Source organism: Miniopterus natalensis, chromosome 6 (genome assembly GCF_054644295.1).
Source record: "Miniopterus natalensis isolate mMinNat1 chromosome 6, mMinNat1.hap1, whole genome shotgun sequence".
In the NCBI taxonomy this organism is placed as follows: domain Eukaryota; kingdom Metazoa; phylum Chordata; class Mammalia; order Chiroptera; family Miniopteridae; genus Miniopterus; species Miniopterus natalensis.
The window spans coordinates 54685167-54710085 of record NC_142086.1 but is presented as its reverse complement, the minus strand read 5'-3'; the positions used below and the strand labels follow the sequence as shown (position 1 = coordinate 54710085).

Here is a 24919-nt window from a genome sequence, read left to right as displayed (position 1 = left end):
GAGAAATGGGAAGAGGGAAGAGAGCCAAGCCACCTGGCTCTGGGACTAACTACGCACTAACTCTGTGGCTGATGAGACCCAGGTCATGAGTGTGACTCCCTGTAGAGCATTCACACTTCTCAGCATCAGTGGAACACAACTCAGAGCAAATGCCCAGCTGGTGGTGGGGCAGGGGCACCAGAATTATAGGTGGAACATAACTCCTATTGCATGGAGAAGGGTGCGGAGTTAGGCAGATTCAAATCTTGACTCCCTACCACCTTTAGGGAGTCAAGTAAATCATTCGGGCTCAGTTTCTTCATCTGTAAGATGGAGACTATAATAGTTTCCTTGTCTTAGATTTTTAAAAATGAAGAATATGTAAATCATATGCCAAGTATACAGTGCTTGGAATGTAGAAAGCACTCAATAGATGTTATTTATTTTTATTTTATTTCTTAAAGAACATTTATATATGGCGTTTAATTGGCACAAGGCACTTTATCATTATTCGTCATTTAAGCTTCCACAGTGCTATGAAGTAGTTACTATTACAGAAGCTATTGTATTTCTTTTTCTAAAGGAATAGTATGTCAGAACGCCGTTCACAAACATGCTCTATGATGTCCTTGTAATAGAGAGGTGATACAGGATAAGGAAGACCTGGGAGAAAAACTGGAGCAAAGGACTAGATGTTCACTATGGGACCTGGAAACTTGCACTTCATTCATCTAAAAGGTAGAGATCTGTCTGTGGTCTCAGAAGGAAACAAGGTTGGGAGTAGAGCCAAACATGTCTTCGTGTTCCTCCCATTCTCTAACACCCTTGCTCAGGCCTGCTTTCTCTGTGAGCCTCTCTGACCGACCCTTCCCCCACACAAGTCCTCGGATCTCCCTGCATGCACCCACAGGGTCACAGCACTCCTTAACTCCCTTCCACATGTGTTAACATCTCTACAGCTTGTGTTTGTTCAGTATCGCATCCCTGGTAGGAGTTTAAGTTGTTTAAAGTAGGGTCATGGGCTTCGGATTCCTTGTGACTCCTCGGAATGCCCTGGTCAGAGGCACTTAGCGCATGAGGCTGACTCGCCAGGTGGTTCAATCATGTAAAGAAGGACAGACTCCCCACTCTGTTGCTCTTGAACCCTGGGTGGGGGTGACTCTAACATGAAGCTCTCCTGGTCTTACTGTGTGTGAAGAGTTGAAGCAGAAAGTGTGAGTAAGCATCCTATCTTTTAGCAGCCAGGCCTTGGACAAGTCATTTAACCACTCTGTGCTTTCTTACATGTAAAATGAGGATAATTATAACCACTGTCTAGGGCTACTACAAAGTTAAAGTGGGATAAGGCACTTAAAATGCTCAGCAAGTATAAGGCATTTAATGTTGAGAATTATTGTTATTACAGCAATGATGATAGTTGGGATTTCAGGCAATTATTTCAAAAAAGATCCATGTTTGGTTATTAAAAGAAAAGGTTAACTTGTTTTTAATTATTAAAATCAAGGGAGAATTTGAATTTATTTGATTTAATTAAAGAAACAAACAAATGAAAACTCTACAAGACAAATGGCCAAGTTTCTGTAACAACAACAACAACAAATTGCAAGGGAAAAAAATAGACAAAAGATTAAAGGAGACTGAAGAGACATAATGATCAATGGCAATGTATGGACCTTACCTGGATCCTGAGTCAAACAATTAAAATTATATAAGATAATTGGGAAAATGTGAATATTGACTGACTATTTGATAATATTAAGGAATCATTGTCTTTGGATGTGATAATGGTATTGTGGTTATATTTAAGAATAAGTCATATTGCCCTGCCAGCAAGACTCAGTGGTTGGGCATTGACCTAGGATCCAGGAGATTGAGGTTTGATTCCCAGTCAGGGCACATGCCTGGGTTGTGGGCTTGATCCCCAGCAGGGGGCGTGCAGGAGGCAGCCGATAAATGATTCTCATCATTGATGTTTCTATTTCTTTCTCTCCCTCTCCCTTCCTCTCTCTGAAATCAATAAAAATATATTTATTTTTAAAAAAAGAAAAAGTAATATTTTAGAGGTACACACTGAAGATTGTATTATAGATTAAATTACAAACTAAATTACAGATTAAATTACATGATATTTGGAATTTGCTTCAAAATAATCTGGGGCAGAGGGAATGAGTGAGAAGTGTAAATAAACCATGACTGACAATAAACTGGTAATTGTTGAAGGTGGCTTATCGGAACATTTAAATTCATTGTACTGTCTACTTTTATCTATGTTTGAAATTTTCTATAATAAATTTTTTTAATATGCAGTTTCTTTTTATTTGGCAGTACAAGACTGAGTCTGAGAGCCACTAATATGAAGCATCTGTCACATCCTCTTTGGTAGTTATAAACAAATATAATGCCTGAAACTCAAAATCCAGTTGAACAGTGGAATTAATTTGACATTTCACTTTTAACATTAGCCAGAAGAAACAGAAATCTGCTATACTTGCTTCCAAATTAGCGGCTTAAGACTTGCAACTGTTAACACTTCAAATCTATGGGAGTGATTTTAAGATCAGCTGGTGAGCAAACTTTCATTTTGTTCTTGGCAAGGATTAGCCTTTGTCAGACATTTTCTTGCTAATGTTTAAATTTGTTGACTAGTCTTATCAAATGCTGGAATTTAAAAAAAAATCCTCACTTGAGGATATGCTTTTTCTTTGATTTTAGAAAGGAAGGGAGAAGGAAAGAGAGAAAAACATGGATGTGAGAGAGAAACATCCATCGGTTGCCTCCTGTACACAGCCTGACCTGGGTTCGAACCTGCAGCCTAGGTATGTGCCCTGACCAGGAATTGAACCCTTGACCCTTGGGTGCATGGGTCAGTGCTCCAACCAACTGAGCCATACAGGCCAGGGCTAATTTCTGGAATTTTGACTTTTGCTATAATGTGTATGTTTTCCCCTTAATGTTTGCTAAGGTCTTAAGAGAAACCAAAACAATATACATATTTATTTTTAACAAGGTCCTATCACCACCTGTTTTAGAGTTTTCCCATAGGCTCACAGAGGCCGGCTAGACAACTCCTGGAGTGAATCATCTGCAAGACTGTGTCAGTCACTGTGGGCTTTCCTTTCTGTCACCAGCTATTATTTTCCTCCTGAACATATGTTTTTGAAACCAACTTTAGTAGCAGCATGAAACCAAGCTCAACTCTGTTAATTAACTAGCCCTCTTTCTCTAGAGGCCAAAAAACTTGAGGTGGGGGTGGGTGAAAAATGGAAATAAGCTTTAACAAGATGGAGGCTGATTAGATCTCAAGGGGAAAAAAGAATTCTTCATAGTTACAGAGTTTCTTGGGCACAGAATAGGGGAAGGAAGACAGATGCTCAATATCTTCCCTTGAAAAATCTACTTAGAGGAGGTAGCAGCTTCCTGGTTATAGGGTCTCAGGAAGTCCTGTCAGCAAAGGAGGGGAGTCTTGATCCCTTGGGAGACCCCTTTCTTTTCCAAATCCTGGTTCTCAATACCAAGGTCTTGCATGCACTTCCCACTCCCCATACATCTGGTACTGTGCTCCAAGGTGGATTCTAGGAAGTGTTCTTATCACTGCTGAGGACAGAGCAGAAAAACCTACCCAAAGGAGGCAGGATCCATATCCCTGGTCCCAGAGCAAACCCAGGCCAGTTTACAATGATGGGCAGGACACATGACCTTCTAGGAAAAAGCTGAAGCCCCTTGACAGGGTTAGTACTTACACTCTAGCTTGTCCTGTGGTCTCCCTGTCTCCAGCAGGGTCAGGTAACACACAACATCCTTCAGGTACACTGTAGGAGGTTCTGAGCCTGAAGATTGAACAACAAGGTTTCCCAAGGGGGTTGCAGCCACTTGGTCTTTAGCTGGCACTTGCTTCTCAGTGATCTTTGATTCTGTAATAGGCAAAGGAAAGCATTTGGGGACACCTAATTTTTGTAAATATAATTTTTTTTTCATGGTGGAGGCAAGAAGTTTATAGAAGTATCTTAAACACATTGGTTACATAGATATGATCAAATCAGTGGCCCTGAAATCAGTTTGTAGAGTTTATACTCTGAACGGACTTATTCTTATTTTTTTTGTTCCTCACCTGAGGGTATTTTTTTCCATTAATTTTTAGAGTGTGGAAGGGAGGGGGAAGAGGGGGAGAGAGAGATTTATTGCTTCCTCCATATTCCCTGACCCAGGCCAGGGATTGAACCTGCAAGCCAGGTACATGCCCTTGACTGGGAATCAAACCCGTGGCCCTTTAGTGCACAGCTGGTGCTCTAATCACTTAGCCACACCAGCCAGGGGACATTCTGACTCTTTTAAGTGTCTATATCTTTGTAAGACATTCACCTCTACTCTGAATTTGCAGAAAAGATGTCATATAGTGATCTGTAGGTCATAGAGTGGCTTATAAACTCTTAAAGCCTCAGTTTCTTAATGTGTATGGTGGTGTGATTGTGAAGGCTAAATAAAATGTGTAATAAAGGAGGTGCCTGGCAAAGAGATCTTCAAAACAATGTTAGCTGGCTTCCCTAGCTCCTCCTCCCAATTTACGCAAACCTGTGCATATGAATGCTGATGGAAGTCAACCAGAGTAAACTCTTATCTTCTTGCCCTACCCCCTCCAGCCATTCACTGGTGGGGTCATCTGTACTGTAGCCCAAGAACTGTCACCCAGCCTCATAACCCCAGCACATTTGTGTGGCAGGGACCCCAGAGGTGCAGGCAGACAGCATCTGCTCAGGGGTATACAATTACATGGAGGCAGAACTGCTGGTTAGGTTATCCCCTCCACCCCAAGAATGAGGTCTTCCCCACTTCTCCCCAAATCTTGTATTCCACAGACTCACCCGTGTCAGGGGCACAGGCCTCATCTGCTTTGGCAGCATTATCCACATTCTGTATATTAGAATCTGAAGAACAAAGAGAAGATTTAAAGGCCAGCATGCCTCCAGCTTCTTAGAGGGGCAGGTAGAGGAACTTCCCTGAGGTCTGGATCACTTAGGTTGTATCTGTGTCTCTGGGTGTCAGCTGGGTTCATGCTTACTTTGTGGGGTTGGCTGTGTGTCCCCCATTATAGCCCAATTTCCAGGAAACAGTGACCACACCTTACCCTTCCTCTGACACTGGTCACAGTCTGGCCACACAAGCTGGATGTGGTCCATCAGGGGCCTGGTAGCCTTCAAGGAAGGCTCTCTTCTCCCTGACATATCGGTCTGCGTTTCTTCTTCCCCCACCTTCCCCTCTGATCCTGAGCAGCAGGAATCATGCCCTTTCCCCACTCTTACCGAGAGATCCATCAGACAGGGCTTCTTGTGAGGCCCTGTGAGGAAAGAAGCCCTGGAGCCCTGGCCTCCAGTCACACCCCAGAGGGAAGTTACTATGCCTGTGGCAAGTGAGTTAGAGCTGCAAAACCCCCTTCCATGTCAGAGACGGTTGGTCCATGTACCTGGGGCACTGGCCTCGCTGTTGCTGGTCCCTTCGTTTGGGTGGTCAGGGATCTCCTGCCTGGGCTTCTGGCTGAAGGCCAGGAAGAGGTGCGTGCTCAGTGGCTGGGGAAGGTCCACCTCCAAGTACTCCCTCATGAACAGCTTGAAGACATCATAGCCAATTGTCTGAGAAGGGACAAAGGGGGCAGTCAGAGGAGAGACTCCAAGGACAGGGAGGAGGGAGAGAAGAAAAGGAATTGGGGAGCTGGCAGGCAAGAGAAATGGAAAGGGAAGCAGAAGGAAGTGGAGAGGTTGGTGGGGGCAGGAATGAAAAGGCCAGGAGGTGACAGAGAATGACAGGCACAGGGAGCAGGAGGAAGGATGTAAGGAAGAGAAAACACTGTGGTGTATGTCAGGGCTTAGTGGGGCACGGAACCACAGGAGGCTTTTGTAACAAGACATTGCTAAATTTAGGTAGAGAAGGGAGTGACGGAGAGTGAGCGCTGGCCTCTGCCTGAGTGCAGACCCCTGGGAGGGACTTGTCTCCAGTGAGCAGGACTAGGTCAGTGCCCTGGAATCCTGCTTAAGATGAGGAAGCAGGTAGTTGGAAGGAATGGCTCTTCTGTGATATGTTGATTGTCTCCTTGTGCTGTTAGTTAATGTAATTCCTGAGTATTTAGGTCTCAAAAAAGAAGAAAGACAGGGGAGGGAAAAGGAAAGGCTCCATACTTTATTACTCCCATAACTAACCTTCCCTGGACAAACCTCAAAATAACAGGGGAGGGTGTGTGTCTGGCTTAGCTGCTCTCAAAACATGTCCTTGTGAAGGTTTCAGGCACTGGGAGAAGAGCAGGAAGCCAAGGACAGAAGGTAGAACTAAGAAACATGCCAAAAACTAGGACCTCTCCCTGCTGTGTCTGTCCCAGTACCGCCTGGCTCCCGGGCCCAGGCTGGGAGCGACCATGCCAGAGAGGGCTGCTGCTCTCAGCGACGCTCGGTAACGGTCTGCAGTGAGTCATCACTGGCTCGTGCTTTGATGGCATCAGACTCCTCATCACATCGGCAGATGCTCCTGGAAGTCACTTGAGGATGCATTACTCCAAGATCTGCTGTGCAGGCTTTTGTGAATAATAACAGCCACGAGAATAAAATCCCTTGTTGGGGGCCCACTTGGCTCTCCCTCTAAAATGTTGACAGCATTGAACCCTTTGTCTCTTCTGGAAGCTCTGGGAGCCTTCCCAGAACCTGGAGCTGGCTTGCATTGTACCATCAGGTTTGGGATACAAAGCCTTGGCCCTAAAAACAAGTGATGCCCTTCTGACCCCACTGGGAAGTCACAAGGCAGTTTCCATGTCGCCCCAGGCTGGGCTGTTCTGTGTGTCTCTTTTGCAGATTGGAGGAAGCCTGATTTGGTTCGAGAGAGGATAGAGCAGGCTCTTACCAGATAAGGGACTTGCAAGCAAATGTTGGACTCATCTTTCCTCTGATAGCTACCAATCTCTGCCTCTATCTCTCTCTGTCTTTTCTGTCCCTAAGTCTCTCTGTCCCTCTATTTCCTCCTCCTTTTGCCCATCTCTGTCTCCATAGCCTCGTCAGCACAGAATGTCTCTTCCTCATGCCTCTTCCTTTCCCCAGGATGCAAGAGCAAAATCTTTTCCTCCTGCTTTCCACCTACTATGACCCTTGACTCCACCCTCCCTGCCTCTGATGGCATCTCCCAGCATCTGCCTCCCTGCCTGCGAGCATGTTCAAGGCCACTATTCCAAACAAATTGCTGGCTAGTCGAGCTACTTACTAGGCTGTCCTTCTTCCCTTCCCTTTCAAAATTTCTCCACAGCAGACCACATTAGGCTCCTCACCGTCTTAACCTCATTCGCTTTGGGTTCTAGCCCATCCCCTCTGAACCTGCTCTCCTGAAGGTCACAGATGCGGTTGTCCCTTTTTAGACTTTCTCACCTTTGGCTTCTCTGCAGCACCTCCATTCACCTTTCTTCTTGAAATTCTCGATTTTCCATGGCCTGGTAATATTTTGGTTCCCTTCTTTGATTTGACTGTTTGCTGACAGCACTCTTATTCATTTATTTAAAGGCTCTTTTTGCATTGTTTTTTCTTTTGTGCTATTTTAGTTGACAGGTACTGTTTAAAATGTAGTTTTTGTGTTCCAATCTTTTTTTTTTTTTTTTGGTTAGCATCAAATTGAAAACTATTAGCATAAAACAGTTCTGGAAAATAGACAGTACCAAATGATTTAATAAAAAGAACGTTCAGTTAAATAAAGTATAATGTAATGCTCTTTATTTTTAAAAAATTAATTAGCTAATTTATTTTTCCATCACCTTTTATCCTTTCTATGCCCTCTTCCACATCCCGCCATCCCCTTCCCCCCGTAATCACCATGCACAAGGTTTTTTTCCCTTCTTTTCTGTTCAGTCCCCCCATCCTACCCCCCCAAAGCTGAAGGATCATCAAACAAGGTCAGTGTGAGATTCAGATCTCATGACTGGTTCCCACTTTTATGAACCTCAGTTTCCTCTTCAGCAAATTGTGAGTGCTAGACTAGGAGACCCCAAGTTCTAAACTTCTATTAGCATCCTCCCTAAACCAGCTCCTCTTCCTGGCCCTGCAGTTTCTGATGCTCTTGTCCACTTCCTGACTGTCTTCAGCTGCACTCTGCTCTCCAGAGAACTCCACGGAGCTGATGGGCCAGCGCACACTGGTCACTGCCAGATGCGGCCCTGCCACTCTGCAAACTTCTATTCCCCTCCTTGTGTTCCTAGTAACCTGCCCCTTCCCATAGCTAACTTGTTTCTCATTGAGGCATTTTAGCAGCAGTAAGCCATCAAACTCAAGAGAAATTAAACCCTGTTGTTTCCCCAACCCCACGCCAGGCCGTTACACCTACTAGAAGTCAGCCACACTGTGAAAGGGAATGAGATCAGAGTGGCAGAGCTCCCCTGGGACACAGCAGTACCAGGCATACAAAGAGTGGGGGCCGTCATGATGGAGATGGGGGCGGCAGTGTGCTCATAACAGCCGAGCTGCTGCTCCCAGCTTCTGAAAGCTCCTGTGGCCTTCACACCTTGGGTGGCCCTGACCACATTGTTCCCCTCCCACTTGTCAGCCTCAGGGCGGACAGGTTGATTAGCAGCCCCCGCAAGGCTTTGTTCCTGTGCTTTTGGATCTGGGGTGGAAGGTGGGGGGAGACAGAGTTCTTTAATGGCTCTGCCATCTTCCCCGCCTGGCTTCTCCTCAGGAATGGTTTTGAAATGGTGCATTCTCAGTCTTCGGTTCCAGCAACCTTCGTCTGGCTTTCTACTCTTGGTGATTGGTGCATTTTATCCAAAGACCTTCCCACATGTACCTGGAGGGCACGGGCTCTGTTGATTCTTTCCCAGTGCCCAGCAGAGAAGTTGACTCAAGGTTTTGAAAGGATGGCATTGTGAATAAATAAGTGGCCAGCCTTTCCTCAAGTGTGTCCTGCTGATCAGTCACTTTTCTGCAACTGGCTCTCATAAAAGGACCCAGGACCAGGAAAGAGGGAGTTGAGTTAAAAACATTCTGGGGAACTGGGACAGAAGGAGAGTATTAATGGGTACCATTTTTTAAGTGTTAGACACTTTGCAAAAATCATCTCATTTAATCTCCTATCTGTAAACTTCAAGGTCTTTTTTGTTGTTATTGTTATCTTCAGGTCACAGATGAAAAACTGAGGCTCAGAGCAGTGAAATACTATTCTAGGCCACATTGCTGGCTGGCAGCAGAGGTAGGGGTCTAACATTAAACCAGATGAGTTCATGGTCATGGCTCTTAAACTTGACCCTGTCAGTAGGAAGTAAGTTCCAGAGGGCAAGAACTGTGTTTTCTCGTCTTTATATCTTCTGCAGTGTCTGGATATTCAAGAAATGTTAGATGAGTTGAATTTGAAAGTGGAGGAGGCCTTGCATTCATTTATTTATTCAACAAATATTTGCTGAGTGCCTGCTATGTGCCAGATACTCTTCTGGGCCCTTGAGATACAGCAGTGAACAAATACATGTCTATACAGAGATAGACAAAAAAGTGAGTTACATAGTGTGACAGATGGTGAGGCTTACTAAGGAAGAAAATAAGGAGGGTCAGGGGGATAGAGAAGGTGATATTCATTAAGAACATTATTTGAGCCAACACTTGAAGGAGGTGAAAAATGAGCAATGTGTTTATTTGTGGTAGGAACATTCTAGGAAGAGGCAAAATCAAGTGCAAAGGTGCTGAGGTTAGAGTGGCCTTGGCTTGTTTGACACCATCAAGGAGGCTAATATGGCTGGAAAGGAATGAGAAGAAGGAGATTAGCAAGAGATGGGGTCAGAGTGTAGGGGGAGGTGCAGATTGTAATGATCTTGACTTTCATTCTGAGTAGGGGGTGGGGGGAACCATGAGAGACTATTGAGCAGAACAGTGACATGATCTGACTTAAGTTTAAGCAGATTGCTCAGGATATGTGTGAAGAATAGACGTTAAAAGTCAAGAGCAGAAACAGGGAGCCTAGTTAGGAGACTATTGCAATAATCTGGGCAGAATATGGGATGACTCAGGTCAGGGTGACAGCATTGCAAGTGGTGAGATGTGGCTAGATTTTGGTTATATTTTAAAGGTAGAAGTGACAGGGTTTGCTGATGAACTGGATGTGGGATGTGAGAAAAAAAAAAGTCAATGATGACTCCATAGTTTTAGGTTGAATAACTTGAAAAATGAAGTTGTCATTTACTGAAAATGAGAAGACTGCTGGAAAAACAGGTTTTACAGGGGAAGATCAAGGAGCTCAGTTTAGTGCATGTTAAGTTTGAAGTGCTTATTTGATTTTTAAACCAGGAGGGAAACCAGGAGAATGTGGTTTCCTGAAAACCAAGTGGAGAAAGTGGAGGAGCATTTGGCCAACCATATCCAGTGTTGTTGAGTAAAGTGGCTATTGATTGTAGCCACATGGAGATCCCTGTCTATCTACACTAGTGGTTTCAGTGGAGGAGTAAGGGCTGCATGCTGATTGCAGAACTTTCAAGAATGTAGGAAGGAAAGAAATTGGAGGCAATGAGTATAGACAAATCTTTCACACAGCTTTGCTATACAGGACAGGAGAGAAATGAGGAGGGAGAAGCGGAATCAGGAGAACATCTATAATATAGGAGAGATGTTTATATATTGATGAGAAAAATCAAATATATAGGAGAAAACTGATGTGAATGAGTTAGAGATAGAAATAGATGATGATGACAGATAGATAGATAGATGATAGATAGATAAATGATAGATAGATAAATGATAGATAGATAGATAGATAGATAGATAGATAGATAGATAGATAGATAGATTAGATAGATGATAAAGTGTTGCTGAAGCAATTCCTGTCAATAGACCAAAAGAGGATAGGATTGAGTGCACAAGTGAAGGGGCTAGAATTAAGAGCATGGAGGTTTCATCACTAGTTATAGGAAAAAAGGTATGTAGGTGAGTGCAGACTGTGTGGTAGATCTCTTCTGACTGTTTCCATTTTCTCATGAAGTAGAAAACACAGTGGTTAACTGAAAGTGAGGAGGGATAGGAGTGAGAGATTTGAGAAGAGAGAGGATATAATGCCATTTTCTAGGATAGCGAGAAAGTGAATCGACTGGGGAAATGTGTAATTCCAGATAGCACCAATGGCTCACTTGAGACAGGAGAAAATATGTTGAGAAACAAGTTCTTCAAAGTGAGCTAAACTTCCAAGAGGAGAACAAATTATGGAAAGGCTGGAACATGGAGTTTTTAAAGGCTTGAAATGAAAATGTTCTTACCTCGTGTGAATCATATTGTTTGAGGCATCCACTCTTATTAAATTCAGCCAAGACATCCTTTATCTTCTTGGAAGAATCTGGAGAGACATAGTCCACACTTGAAACACAGGTGAATAGCTAATGGGAGGTGGGCCCAAGTAAATTCTCCCTGTCTGACCTTGGCTATGATGGAGCAGCTCCTCATTTCCAGGACCATACAGATAAATGTCACCCTTATCTACCCTTCTGCCCTCTCATTTGTTTTTTTCAGTATATTCTCTCTCTTGTTGTATGAACCATTTTACTAAAATACAAATCCAATCAGTTCATGTCCCTGCTCAAAAACTTTTCAATGGTTCTCAGTTTTTATAGGACAGAGCATAACCCCCTAATCTTCATATATAAGTACTTGGTAATCTGATCTAGTCTATTTCTTAACTCTAACCTTAGCTTTTCATTTTTTTTTGCCACATCAAACCACATTTTCAGAAATCTCTGAATAAACTGTGTACTCTTCATGGTATTTCTTCTCTGTATTACAAACCTTACTCGATTCTCAGGATCCAACTCAATTATCAACTCACTTGTAGAGCCTTCCTTTACTGGTCAATTAATCATTCCCTTCCCTGGTTCTCTTGAGACTTGTACATAACTCTGTAACAGCACTTGTCATATAGTGTTATAATTATTATTGACTTATCTATCTTGCTCATATCCTGCTTTAGTACTACATTGAGAGCTGCAATAGACTAGTGATTCTTTGTATATCATACCAAAAACATTTGAACAAATATTTTAAAACATTTAAATTTTTGTTAATTAAATAGGATGGGTGGTGGGCATTACGCCTTGTGAGGCTCTGTCCTTGGTGCTGAAACGGAACCTCAGGATTCATGAAAAATAGTGGTTTAGAAAATTCTGCTTTCCATAGGAAATAAAAAACTACTGGAAAAAAAAATGGTGGATTCTTTTTGTGGGCATGTTTATAAAGAAATTAGAAGTCAAGAAAAGAGAGTCTATAATTGTTATTAGAAACACATTCTGAGTGCATCCCGTGTAGTTACCAACATTCTAGACATTCAAGAAAAGTAGACTTTCTGTGCTCTCCTTGTCTTGCAGTATTCTGGATAATTAAGAGCTTTTTATTGCCACTAGTTAGACATCTGAGCAAAGGACAATGTCATTAAAAGCTGACCGAGTGTTCTTTGGTTTTCAGGCTCTTTGTACAGAGGGCTATGCTCTCTTAGGCCTACGTAAAGGAGACATGCTCGTGGGCTGGGCTGGGCTGTTCTCCATGGCATTGCTGACTTGGATTCAATCAAGCACAAGTTATAATCATTTCAAGATTGAGACATATTGAAATGCTACAGGAAAAAGCTGCTGATGCCTAAAAATGGACATTCTCTCTCAAAGTCAAAACAGATGTTGAAAAACTAATAGCTCAGTGAGTTCCAGGCAGCAGATGCCATCAATTTGGGCTGCTTCCATTCAATTCAGAAAACACTTCTTCGCAGAATAAGATGCTGTGAGGTACTGTTGATGAATTAGTCAGGGAGATGATTGAACCATTGTGGTAATAATAGCTTCCTTTTATTGGAGACATTTACTGCATATTCTCATATACTACCTCCTACCAATCTATGCTCGTTTGGTAATATTTTCATCAATTTACTGATGAAGAACATGAAATTCAGAAAAATTAAGCTACTTGCCTAAGAGTCAAGGTTTTAACTCTGGTCTAGTCTGGCTCAAAAGACTATATTACTTAAATATTACTTCCCAAACATTTGCTAACACAAGAAAAAGTGCAATTAATGCTGTAGAAATAATATAAAGCTCTGGGAAGCATGGAGAGGAGGAAGTAAAATGAGTGGGGAGGAAGTCAAATTAGGATGAGAGCGGTGTTGGGATGAAGACTAGGGATGCCCTATGAAGAAGGTACCATTTGAGCTGGAGTGTAAAGAATGCATAAGGTTTTGAAAGGCAGACAAGGTGGAAAAGGTATTTTCAGAAGGGACAGGGTGAGCAAATGTGGAGATGGACATCACAGGACATTTAGGAAAAGTTAATACCAGAAAGTAGTTTGGGGCCAGATTTGTGGGGGCCAGATTTGAATGCCAAGTTAAGAACATTGATTTAAAACTGTTAAAAAATGTTTGAGTAATGGAGTAATATAACTGGGTCTCTGTTTTCTAAAGGCCACTCTGGCAACCATATGGAACAGAGTTTAGAACTAGGCCAGAGCTCAGTTAATGCCTTACATAAATTATATTCAAATTGTTTTATGAGCAGCTTAATTTAAAAAACAAAACAAAAACCTTACATTTTAGAATCTATTTTAATGGCAGATTTTCAGCTCAGCCAAAGTTGCCAAATTAAAAAAAAAAGCAAATTTTGGAGCTTGAGTCCTCCTGGTGTGTCTTCTGCAAGAGTAGTGTAGAGCCAGCATTTTGATTGAGAACACAGAGAATAATTTCACTTGAATTTATACTCCTTTGATTATTGTGACATTTTGGAGATTCCACAGTTCATCCTAGCAGAAATCCTTTGGTTCTGAGCACTATTGACCTAATTCTGCTTTATATTTAAATATATGAGATATATATATCTACATGTAGATATATATCAATATGTATAGATATATACTGATATGTAAATTATATATATATACACACACACCACACACATGTGTATATATATATGTTTATATATATACACATCATCTACACATATATTCACCTTATGTTCACATTCAAGTAAACAGATTTTAATAAGAAGAAATAAATATTTTAAAATTTCTGATTACTAACCTAAAATTAAGTAGCAAAATAATGATGCCAGAGATGGCTGGCTCCTAGATTTCCCTGAAAGGTCTTCCTCACTGCACATTTACTTCAATTTCTTTTTTGAGCTTTTATAAGCTCATAGCAGCATTGCCTTTACCTTTTAAAAAAGAAACAATTGCCCTGGCAGGTAGCTCAGTTGGTTAGAGTGCTGCCCCGATACACCAAGGTTGCAGTTCGATCCCTGGTCAGGGCACATCCAAGAATCAACCAATGAGTGCGTAAAGGAGTGGTACAACAAATCAGTCAATCTCCCCCTCTCTCCCTTCCTCTCTCTAAAGTCAATAAATAAAAATGTAAAAAAAGAGAAATAATTTAATTCTCAAGTATGATATCCATTACTTTCTCCTGGATGTCTTTTGAGACTTTTTCAGTTTTCTTTTCAACAGATTTCTGGACTGGGTTTCTCTCTCCTGAGGAGCAAGTGGGTACTGCTCCATTCTGTTTTGTCTTACCACAGTTAAAAACAATTAGGGGCTTCTTCAGATCACTTCTGATCTTACTTCAGGTGCCACCTGTGGGCCCACTAACAGAAGCTCAGTAGACAACTCCCTTTCAAAGCCTGTATGGTAACACCACCACTAGACTCAGAGGAGATCAAGCTCCACTTCTAAATGTACAAAGTAGGGCCATGTCCACCATGCTTTGCAACAATTTCTATTTCGTTGAGTGCTAGACATTGTCCTGGTCACCTTATATATTTTATTTAAATCTCCACAATGAGCCTCTAGTGTAATAATTATCTCAATTTTAGAGAAGAAAAAACAGGTTTATGGAATTTAAATGACTCTTTCAAGGGCACACAGCTAGTGAGTGGGTTACTCTGATTTTTAACCTATCTAATATGTGACTCAGGTACTGGATTCATTGGCTACATGAATGCTGGTCAATCAGAAAGTAAGGCCTTTCCTCTAAGACAGTGGCTCTCAAACCTGGCTGCAGGTTATAATCACCTGGGGAGTCCTATAACTCATTGAAACCTAGGTCTCACCCAGGCCAATGAAGTCAGCATCTTTTGGGGAACCCAGGAATCAGTATATCTGAAAGCACCCTGCAGGTTCAAATGTACAGTCAAGGTTGAGAACCACTGTGCAATGATAGGATTTTATTGTGAGACACCAATAATGCTTTAAGTAGCTGAACATATTGGATAATTCCAGCAAAAGGAAAAAAGTTTATCATTCTGCTAAATCTTAAATCAGTGTGCTTGGCAGGCATTCCCTGTTGTTTAAATGGACAACACTAAAGAACTCTACCCAATAGGTCAACTTATTCAAATGCTTGGCAAAGTAGGGATATGTTTTGCATTAGCCCAAACTGGCAACACCATCAGCATGCAGTTTTACCCCAAATCAGAGGTTTAAAAAGCTCTTCTCTGTGATTGAGATCACTGGTGGTAACAAATACCTAAGGAAGTTTCAATCCAAAATTGTCTCTTTATGCTTTATGTGCCAAGAATTCTGGGACCTTAACCAAGCACTTGTTATTAGTGTTTGAGCAAATTCAAAGACCTTTTAAGGAGAAAAGTTGGCCCTTCTCACAGGCACCTTTGCTGCCACATTTGTGTGGGACAGGGATGCCCTCCGTCTGCACAAGCAGACAAACCAGGAGCTTCAGTGTTTATAATCTATGTGCTGTTGAAACTAGAACCCAACCTTTATGGACTATCTTCCAGGTAAGAACACTGAGTATCTGAGCCCTAGTCAGAACACTAAACTTTGAAATAGCTATAAATCAACATTCTCAAAAGTGAATCTGAAAACCCACAGATGCGAGTGAAATTCTAAGGTATATAATAACTCTCCATTCCTCAAACTAAGAGCGACTCAAACTGTAACATGCATGTGAATTGCCTGGGGATCAGGTTTAAAGCAGATTCTGACTCAGCAGGTCTGGGCTTGGGCCTGGGATTCTGCATTTCAAATAAGATTCTAGGTGACATCAAGCATGTAGGTCCATGAACCTCACTTTTGATGAGCAGGCCTTAAGTAACTTCCCTGTATATCTGTGGCTGACTAGTAAGGCTTGCCTACCACAACACAGTACAACAACAAGAAAAACAAAAACAAACATGATGATGAGGCTAGAGGAACGTGTTCTACAGACTGAGAAGACCATAGATGACTCTCTACCCATGGAGGGAAAGACACAGAGAGGGGGCAAAGAAAGTTGGTACATGAGGGGGAAAAAACAATTAGATTTTCCTTCTTTTGGTGAAGGCTGAGATGTGGAAGTTTTCTAAGTATTCCAGGGAGTCAAGAACACAGTGAGATGCACAAAAGCAAGAATGATATTTTCCTGGGGTCTTAGAAAGACAGTGCCTGGGGAGCTGCATCAACAGGCCCACCTTCCCATCCAGGATGAGTCAGGCCCAGAGCAGAATGTGGAAGCATGTGTAAGAAGGCCCAGCTTCATAGCACTGACACATTCTCCAAGGTACATTTCTTTTCTGATTCACTGTTTATCCCAGCATTTAGCCTATTGCTTGGCATAAAATTGATGTTCCATAATGATTTATGAAATAAATAAGGGCTAAAAAAGGGATTGGGCTTGTCCTGTATTCCCAGGGGCATAGGGAGAAAAGGTAGACAGCAGTTGGCAACCTTGGCTGCATGTTGGAATCACCTGGGGAGCTATAAATACTATTCATGCCTTGATCCGATGCCTACAGATTATGATTAAACTGTCCAAGGGTGCAGGGTTGTGTGGCATGTGGGCAGAACATCAGAAGCGTTCAAAACCTCCCAGATATTTCCAATGTGCAGTTTAAGGCTGAAGACCACTGAGACCCACTAATCTAACAACTGGGAGGAGACCTGTGGAAATGATGGCTCTGTCACAGTATTATATTTAGAATCAGAGAAAAAGACTTTACACTGGAACAGAGGGAATTTAGCTGATATAAGAAAACCCTCTTTAAGATACTAAGATTTTCTGATTCATCATAAGTGATCTGAATGACTGGTATGGCTTATTTGTGTAAGTAAAATTTGTATTGCTAGCAAAATTTTCCCCTTTTCTCCACATAATTTGGCCTCAGCAATCACCTTTCAGGTGAAGGTGGAAGAATGGATCAGACAACTTGTGCCTTCTTTCAACTAAAAGTGTGGTCCTGGACCAGCAGCATCAGGATCGCCTGAGAGCTTGTTAGAAATGCAGAATCTCAGAATTAACCCAGACCTGCTGATTCAGAATATGCATTTTAACAAGACCTCCAGGAGATTCATGAGCACATTCACATTTGAGAGCCATTGTTCCACAGAAGTCTCTCTCTATCCATAGATTCTGTGACTGCTTGTGGGCAGAGTCCCAGTCATCACTAATGAAAAGAAGGCCAGGTGTGCTGAAAAAAATGTGGGCAAGAAAGAACTGTGGTTATCCCTCCCAAGATGGAAGCCCGTGGACATGGCCCTTTATGGGCCCAGGACTCCTTGAGCATTTGATGAACCCTCATTCTACAGGCCAATTAAATAGGAAGGTTTCAAGGAAGCTTACCCAGAGCCTTACATTGTTCTACAAATCAGTCCTAAATATTTTCTCTGACTCCCACATTAACAAAACAGGTTTGACTTTTGAGCTATAAATTACATACATTTTAAAGTCAGAAACTTTGCCTTGATATGATTTGAATGAAATATACTTCTGAATAGCACTATATGTGTGTGTGTGTGTGTGTGTGTGTGTGTGTTAACCAATGTATGATTGAGGTTAGGCTCCAATGGGTACATTTTTGTTTAATTTGTTGGAACTAAATTGAAGCAAATTGAATTTGACCTGGAATTAAGAATTATGGTTCTAATTCTTATTCTGACACTGACCTTCTAGGAGACCTTTGGCAAGTCATTGAGGTCTTCTGGACTCAGTGTTCTTATTTGTAAAAAGGATAGGAGTTGGATTTAATGATGGTCAAGATGTCTCCCAGCTTTAAAATGTCTACAGAATCAAGTAACCACTAGCTGATGTAGGAAATATTTGCTTTAATTCCTTAGAGAATTAAAAATCAAAATTGATACTTTGTCTTTTCCTTTTCTGAATAAGCTGGAAGCTTCTGGTTTTGATAAATCATTGAAAAAAACTGGAACACCCCCACACTCACTCAAATATCAGGATTAGAAGGACAGTAAGCCAATTATATCTCTGAAGCTGTTAGGGGAGGGTCAATAGGAGGAACCCCCACATGCTCATGTCCCCTGAGGTTAAAAATAACCTGTTTAAACATGGAAACTAAGTATTGGAAGGGCTAATGAAGGTCATTTGATCAACCAGACATCTGATGCTCTAATCCCCCTTGTAGTGTTTCAGCCAACTCTGCCCAGACAGTTCTAGTCAAAGGAAACTCAGTTGCTTTTAAGTCAATTTTGTTTCATCTTGGGCAGGTATGACCATTAAGAATCAATGTATTCCTTACTTTTAAGTCTTTCTTTCAATGATTTCCTCTTATTAGTCTTAGGGCTACTTCTTGAAGCCATTTCAAATTAACTTAACACCCCGTCCCCATAATAGCACTATAGCTATTTTAATACGATTAGCTTTTCCTGACCTCTCCCTGAGTCTGCCCTTCTCCAGCACATACACATAGTATTTTCAGCCATTTCAGGCTGTGAGTTCCCTCACCATTCTGGTGGCACTTCTCAAACAAGTCCCAGTTTGTCCATATCCATGATAAACCGTGGTGCCCAGAAAGAAATTCAGTTCTCTAAAGAAGTCTGAGAGAATGTGGATATCAGTTACCTTTACTAGACACTCTGAGTCTATTAACATTCTAAGTTCACAATCAGTGGTTTGGTTAAATAAAATAATGTATGTGTATTCAAAAGAAATCTGTGCAACCACTCAAAACCATGCTTCTGAAAAGTACTGCATGGTACTGGAACAAATGATATATTATATCGAGCGCCAGCTAGCCTCCGAAGATGGCTGTCATCAATCTTTCCTCCCTACGTGAGTCACTCTCCCAGGAGATGTGGAGTCCATTCCTTTACTGCATTGAATCTGGGCCAGGCCTGTGACTGCTTTGACCAATGGAATGTGGAGAGAGTTCTGCTCTAAACCTCTGAGCCCAGGTGTCAAAAGAGCCTGGAAGCTGCTGCTTTTATGCTCTCTGAGCCCAAAGCCACATGTAAGAAGTCCCATGGAGAGGTCCTGGGAGATGAGAAGGCGCTTACAGAAAGAAGCCTCTTGGGGGACCACCAAGGCACCAGGGTGAGGGATAAACCCTGCTGGGTCATGTGAGGCATCCCACCCAAAGCCCCAAACAGTGCGGAGCAGGGACTAGTCATCCCTGCTGTGCCCTGTCCAGATTCCTGTGCCACAGAATCATGGGGGAAAAACAAAACTGGCTTTAACCCACCAAGTTTTGAAGTTGTTTTGATGCAGCAATAGATATTTTAAACATATTGTTAGGGTGAAGAAAACAGTATACAAATAGGTTAATATATATACTTTTAGTATAACATTAGTGGTTTTCACTGGCAGGTATGATTATGGATAGTTTTAAATTTCATCTTCTAGTTTTACAAAATTTTACACGTTTTTATTTTGTAACAAAAATTTTCTTATTATCACATCTTTTTTGACAAGTATTTTACACGACTGATTCACATTAAACTTAACTGTATATATAGATATATATATAGGTATACACTATATATGTAGGTATATACACATATATGTATATGTAGGTATGCATACATGTAAAATATGTATGTCTCTAAGGGCAGTTTTGACATGGCTTTTCCTGTGATAAAAGCCCACCAAAGAAGGCACAGGGTTTATGCTATATAAACAGAACATGCCAAGAGCATCTTGCCTTCAAACACTTGGGCTCTCCTACCTGGTAACCCCTCTGGGGGAAGTTGTCAATTCTCAGGCTGTCCACTTCAGTCATCCTGCTATTGTAAAGCTCCTGTTTATACGGATATGGAAGAGCAGTTGCTATGGCAATGCAATCTTACTGAATACCAGAATGTGTCTAAAATTGGTATAAGTGCCTTTTTCAGAGTTTCCTCTGAGGATTAATCATTTTCCAAGAATTGTATCTTTTTCCCCTCTCCTGTTAGAACAATGGTGCCAGAGCACCTCGTCCAGCCCGAGGACAGAGCGAGGAAGGACAAAGCTGATGTCTGAAAGCCCCCAAATCACAAAGGAGCCATTTCCTACCAGATACTCTGGTTTCTTTTTACCCTCTGCCTCTTAGGCGACTTTGTCCCCTTTGGACCCCTTTGTCCATTAGCTGCTTCGACCTGATCCTCTTCGTTCACTAGTTGTCCTGCTGGGTTTTCTCTCTGTGTCTCCTAACTCTTTTTCCTTTTCTGACCCCCAAGGGCAGGCACGCACTAAGTCAGATCCCCCTGCTCTCTCTCCTTTCTCTCTTCACGTTCTTGTTCTCTGAAGTGCTATTCCTATTTTTCTCTTTCCTTGCTGTCTCCACACAAGGATTCCCAAGTCAGAGCTGTAGCCTAACCTTTTATTTCTACCCAGTCCACCACCTACTTCCTGGGCCCACAGGATGTCCCACTCAGAAGGCAGCATCCCCAGGATGGGGTCTTACTTACTTTTCCACTTCTTGCCCCAACCTCTGCCCCCCCCCCCCCCCAACATGAGCTTGAAGTTCCCAGCCTGGGAAATGCTTGCAGTTCTTGGAAGCTGTACTGATGACTTTCTCACCTCCCTGCCTTACACAATCCCGGCCCTCTGCCTGAAATGTCCTTCCCATCCTTCCGCCCAGCAGTTTTTCTGGAGTCTGGAAGCCTCCCCCAGGCTGGGCTAAGTCTCCTCCCTTGTGCTCCCCACTCCTTGACACCTGTCATACTGAATAGCATTGTTTGAGTCCTGTCTGTCTTTCCCCAGAGGGCTGTGAGCGCCTTACAGCAGGCCTATGTCTCATTCACTGCTGGCTCCCAGGAACCTGGCACATATGAATACAGAAGCGAATGTAGTGTCATCATCATCTCAAAATCAACATTCCCAACCATCCACCCCAGCCCTGCATCTTAACGTTGCCATTGCCCACAGACTCACACAGGCTTTGGGGTATCTTTGCTGGCTTCCTTTTTTCCGTAAGTTTGATAACACTTCCACAGCAGTGTTCCACAAATGAGCGTTTGTTCATTACCACATTCATAATCTTAGCTCCATTCCTCAGCTCAGACTAGATTTCACCCAAAGGCCTTGCCTGACGTCTATGAGCTGGCAGCTTCCCCCACCAGGCCACCCCACATACAGCTGGCTCTGAGTTCTGCCACGCTGGTCCACAGGCCATGCCTGGGCACGCAGGGCCAGGACCTCCTGCTTGCCCCACCTCTCTTATGTCTTCTTCCCCACCCCCTGCTCCCCTCTCCACTCAGCCCAGGATTCCTCCTTACCACCCCCACATAGCCCCTCCTCTTGTGTCCCTCTACCTTTGCCTCCATTGCTTCTATTCCCCCTCCACCCACCATCTCCTACTCACATTTAAAACATCTTTCCTTCCAAGAGTCCACCGAGCTAAATCCTCGGTTATGAGTTAAGTTTATCTGCACCCGCAAATTTATATGTAAAAGTCCTAACCCCCAGTACCTCGGGATGTGACCTTATTTGGAGATAGTGTCATTGCAGATGTAATTAGTTAAGATGAGGTCATACCGCAGTAGGATGGGTCCATTCCAATGTGACAGTGTTCATATAAAAAGGGAAATTTGGACGCTGAGACACACATACAGGGAAAACGCCATGTGGGGAGACAAAGGGAGAAGGCAGCCAAGGAGGCAGGCCTGCAGCAGATCCCCTCACAGCTCAGAAGGAACCAACCTTGCCAACACCTTGACTTTGGACTTCTAGCCTCCAGAACTGTGAGATACTTTCTGTTGTTCTAAGCCACCTAGATTGTGGTACTTGTCACAATAGCCTAGCAAACTAATATACCTTCCCATATCAATTTCCTCGGCTTTAAATTCCCTTCTCGTTTATGCCCTCAGTTTAGCCAGCTCTGCCAGCGTTTGCCCACTGCCTTAAGCCTATTTTCTGCTGAGGACAGGAGCACATCCCTGCCTCCCTAACAAGCTTCTGATTCCTCAAGGGTAAGCCTTTCCTTTGTGCTTCCTTTTCATCCCTGACAGGGCCTAGTTCTTTGCTGACCTACTGAGCAGACTGAATTAAATGGAGTTTACCCTGGAGGGCGATGTCTTGCTTCTTGTCAGTACATTGAAGAGTTTCTCTAAACCCATTGAGGTCAGACAAGAGACCATGGGCTCCAGAGTACCAGGAGAGAGACTGACCAGTAGCCTTCAGAACTTCTACTGGCCTAGGCCTGGGTCTGGGAACCACAGGGAGATCATTTGTCCAAACTTCTTCAGAAGTGGATGCTAAGGCTCTGGGGAGTTAAAAGCTGTCAAATCACAGGGAGCAAGAGCCAGAGCTGGGACTGAGCCTGACCTTCTGACTCCCAGACCAGTGCTGTGGACAAGGGCTGCTTACCCTGTGGGAGGGGAGCAGGCTGTCAAAAGGGCATTCTTAGCATGACCTGGGCAAGCTCTGTAAGGCAGGTCAACATGCTACAGGACTAGTGATTCATAAAAGCACCAGTTCAAGCTTGTGGGGGGCACAGCTGTGTGTCACATGTGAATGTGGGTGTAGCCACCACTTTGGATGCACTGAAATTGTTCCTGGGAACAATTAATGGAACCAAGAGCCCCACTGGAAAGCCCAGGCTTTTCCAGAACAAAGCCAAGAAAAAGATGTGTATCAAAATTTTATACCATACTGGGGGGGGGGGGGGGAATTGAGTCTAAACACCAGTACCTTAGAGTACACGATTAACGTTGTAACCATGGAGCCAGCAGCCCTTCAAAAATTATTCTATAAAGAGGTTTTACTGACTTGAGGAAATACTTATGACATTATGTTAGGTGGAAAATGCAGGCTAAAAAAAAGGTGTGTTCAGGAACTCAGCCATGTAAAGCAATGGGCACAGGACAGGGGTGTCCAAAATGTTCATCGAGTTTAGCTGTGATTTTTTAACCTACTCTTTTTTTTTTTCTCCTGTCTATTCTAAAATTCTATGCTGAGAATGTATCATTTACAGACTATAAACATAATTGTTTTTATGTTTAAGACACTAATTCTGTGTTTTTAAGAAAATATAAGCTGTCAGGTCCTACTTTGTTTTCTGTGGCTTCCTGGTCTGCTGTCCAGATGCTCCCCCCAACCAAGAGGGAATCCCACCCCGGGGGCTCCATTCATTTACTCACATCCCGAGTATTTCTGGAGTTGGTCAAATTCTTCTGGAGTCAGGGAGACCCAGCGATCTTCACTCATCTTTAAGCTGGGTATGAGCACTTGAGGCAGGGAATAGAGTTCTGTTCACCAGGGTGAAGCTGTGGCCCAGCCCAGGGCCTGGCTCATTGCAGGTGTGCGATGGACAAGCCCTTTGGGAGCCTTCTCGAGGACCCAGTGTCTATGGTAGCAGCGGCACCTTTCAGCAGATGAGCGAAGACCTCTGCTGTTCTTCAGGGAGCATCCTTCTATCTGTAGTCAAGGTAAATTCAGAAGTCCTTGCTCTTCCTGGGCAGAAGTAGAAAAGGCATTGTGAAAGACTGAGAGTGTTTGAGCATATAAGTCATCTTTTCTTATTAAAAAATCCCCAAATTTCCTTTGCTGGAAGATTTAAGGAGGTAATAATTCTCAAGGGAAGAATGCTTCCTCAGGGAAGTCTGAAGAAGGTGTAGAGACCAGACCAGCACAGCTAGATGGGTGTCTGCCGGGGTTGGGGATGGGTGGCCTGTAAGGATAGGTGGCCATACTTTTAAACTCTGGGAAATTTTAAATATCTCCCATGAAAGGTGGTAGTAGAGATGACTAAGGGCATCCCCCAGGCATGAAAATGCCTCAGGCTATCGGGTGCTTCCCCTGTAATTACAGGGACAGTAGCCTATATGGGGTGATTTGAAAGGTGAGCTATTCTCTCCTTCACTGACTCTGAATTCTGCCATTAGAGCTGCTCCCCTTCCTCTGATGAGTCACTCTGGAAATGCAAACACCCACCAAGGCTGGCTCACATCCTAGTGACTGAAGCAGTTCTCTTTCCTCTCAGAACCATCAAAAGAGCAAATGGAGGCCAGGCCTGTGGGCCTCAGTGTGGAAGATCCTGAGGGGGGACAGGCGGATGGATTTGCAAAACACTTAACATCTTGTTCTCTGAACCCCTCCTAGCACCGTGGCTCCCACTGTCAGTCATTAAATCAGTTTAGTGGATTGTGAAATGAATGTAGTGGGCCAAGACCAGCACTTAATAACATGAAATAGGTTAGCGGAGAATGGAATGGAGTCAAATGGCGTAGAAAATGAGACTACATCTCCTTTTAGTTATAAATACATGCGTACAATGATCATAATGTATTTCTTATTCTGAGTTAGGTTAAAAAAATGTTGGAAAGCTACCAGCATAATAGGTGTAGAAATAAAGATAGATGCTACCGTAGAACAAGAGCAGTTTCAGTAAAGCAGGACCCATTGTGGAGGGTCAGACTTCAAGGCAAGTCTCGGGAGCCTGGGGCACATGAGGAATGGTGGAGGGGCTGGAGGACGCCACCCAGTGAGAAGACAGATATGTATGGTTCTCTGGAGGAGTGGACCTGGAAGGCTGACTAGAGCTGAGGGAAGATGCTGCAGGGAGACCTGGGCTCTGTAAAGGCCTTCCACCAATCAGAGCTCTCCAACAGTAGGTGGGCATGACCAGGGAGTGAGATGCCTGCATCCCTCAGAGCATCAAAGCTCTGTTTTTTCTCCTTAAAAAGTCCAGTGGCCAACTGGATCCACTGGCCAACTGGATCTGCTCCTCGGCACCTGCTCTTGCGAAGGTCCCCAGTGACCTTATTGTCGAATCCAACTGGCACCC

At 43.1% G+C, this 24919-nt stretch overlaps 1 protein-coding gene across 3 annotated transcripts in view; it reads right to left on the bottom strand.

The window, feature by feature from the left end:
- DGKG (diacylglycerol kinase gamma) overlaps nt 1-23340 on the bottom strand; it is a 136268-nt gene extending 112928 nt beyond the window's left edge. For all 3 annotated transcript variants that reach the window (XM_016200189.2, XM_016200190.2, XM_016200191.2), the window contains exons 1-5: nt 23274-23340; nt 11225-11301; nt 5438-5603; nt 4839-4901; nt 3720-3890 (exon numbers count right to left, since the gene is read on the bottom strand). In XM_016200189.2, the coding sequence (XP_016055675.1) occupies nt 3720-3890; nt 4839-4901; nt 5438-5603; nt 11225-11301; nt 23274-23340 (544 nt within the window). The remainder of the gene's footprint in view (nt 1-3719; nt 3891-4838; nt 4902-5437; nt 5604-11224; nt 11302-23273) is intronic.
- Nucleotides 23341-24919: the final 1579 nt, after the last annotated feature.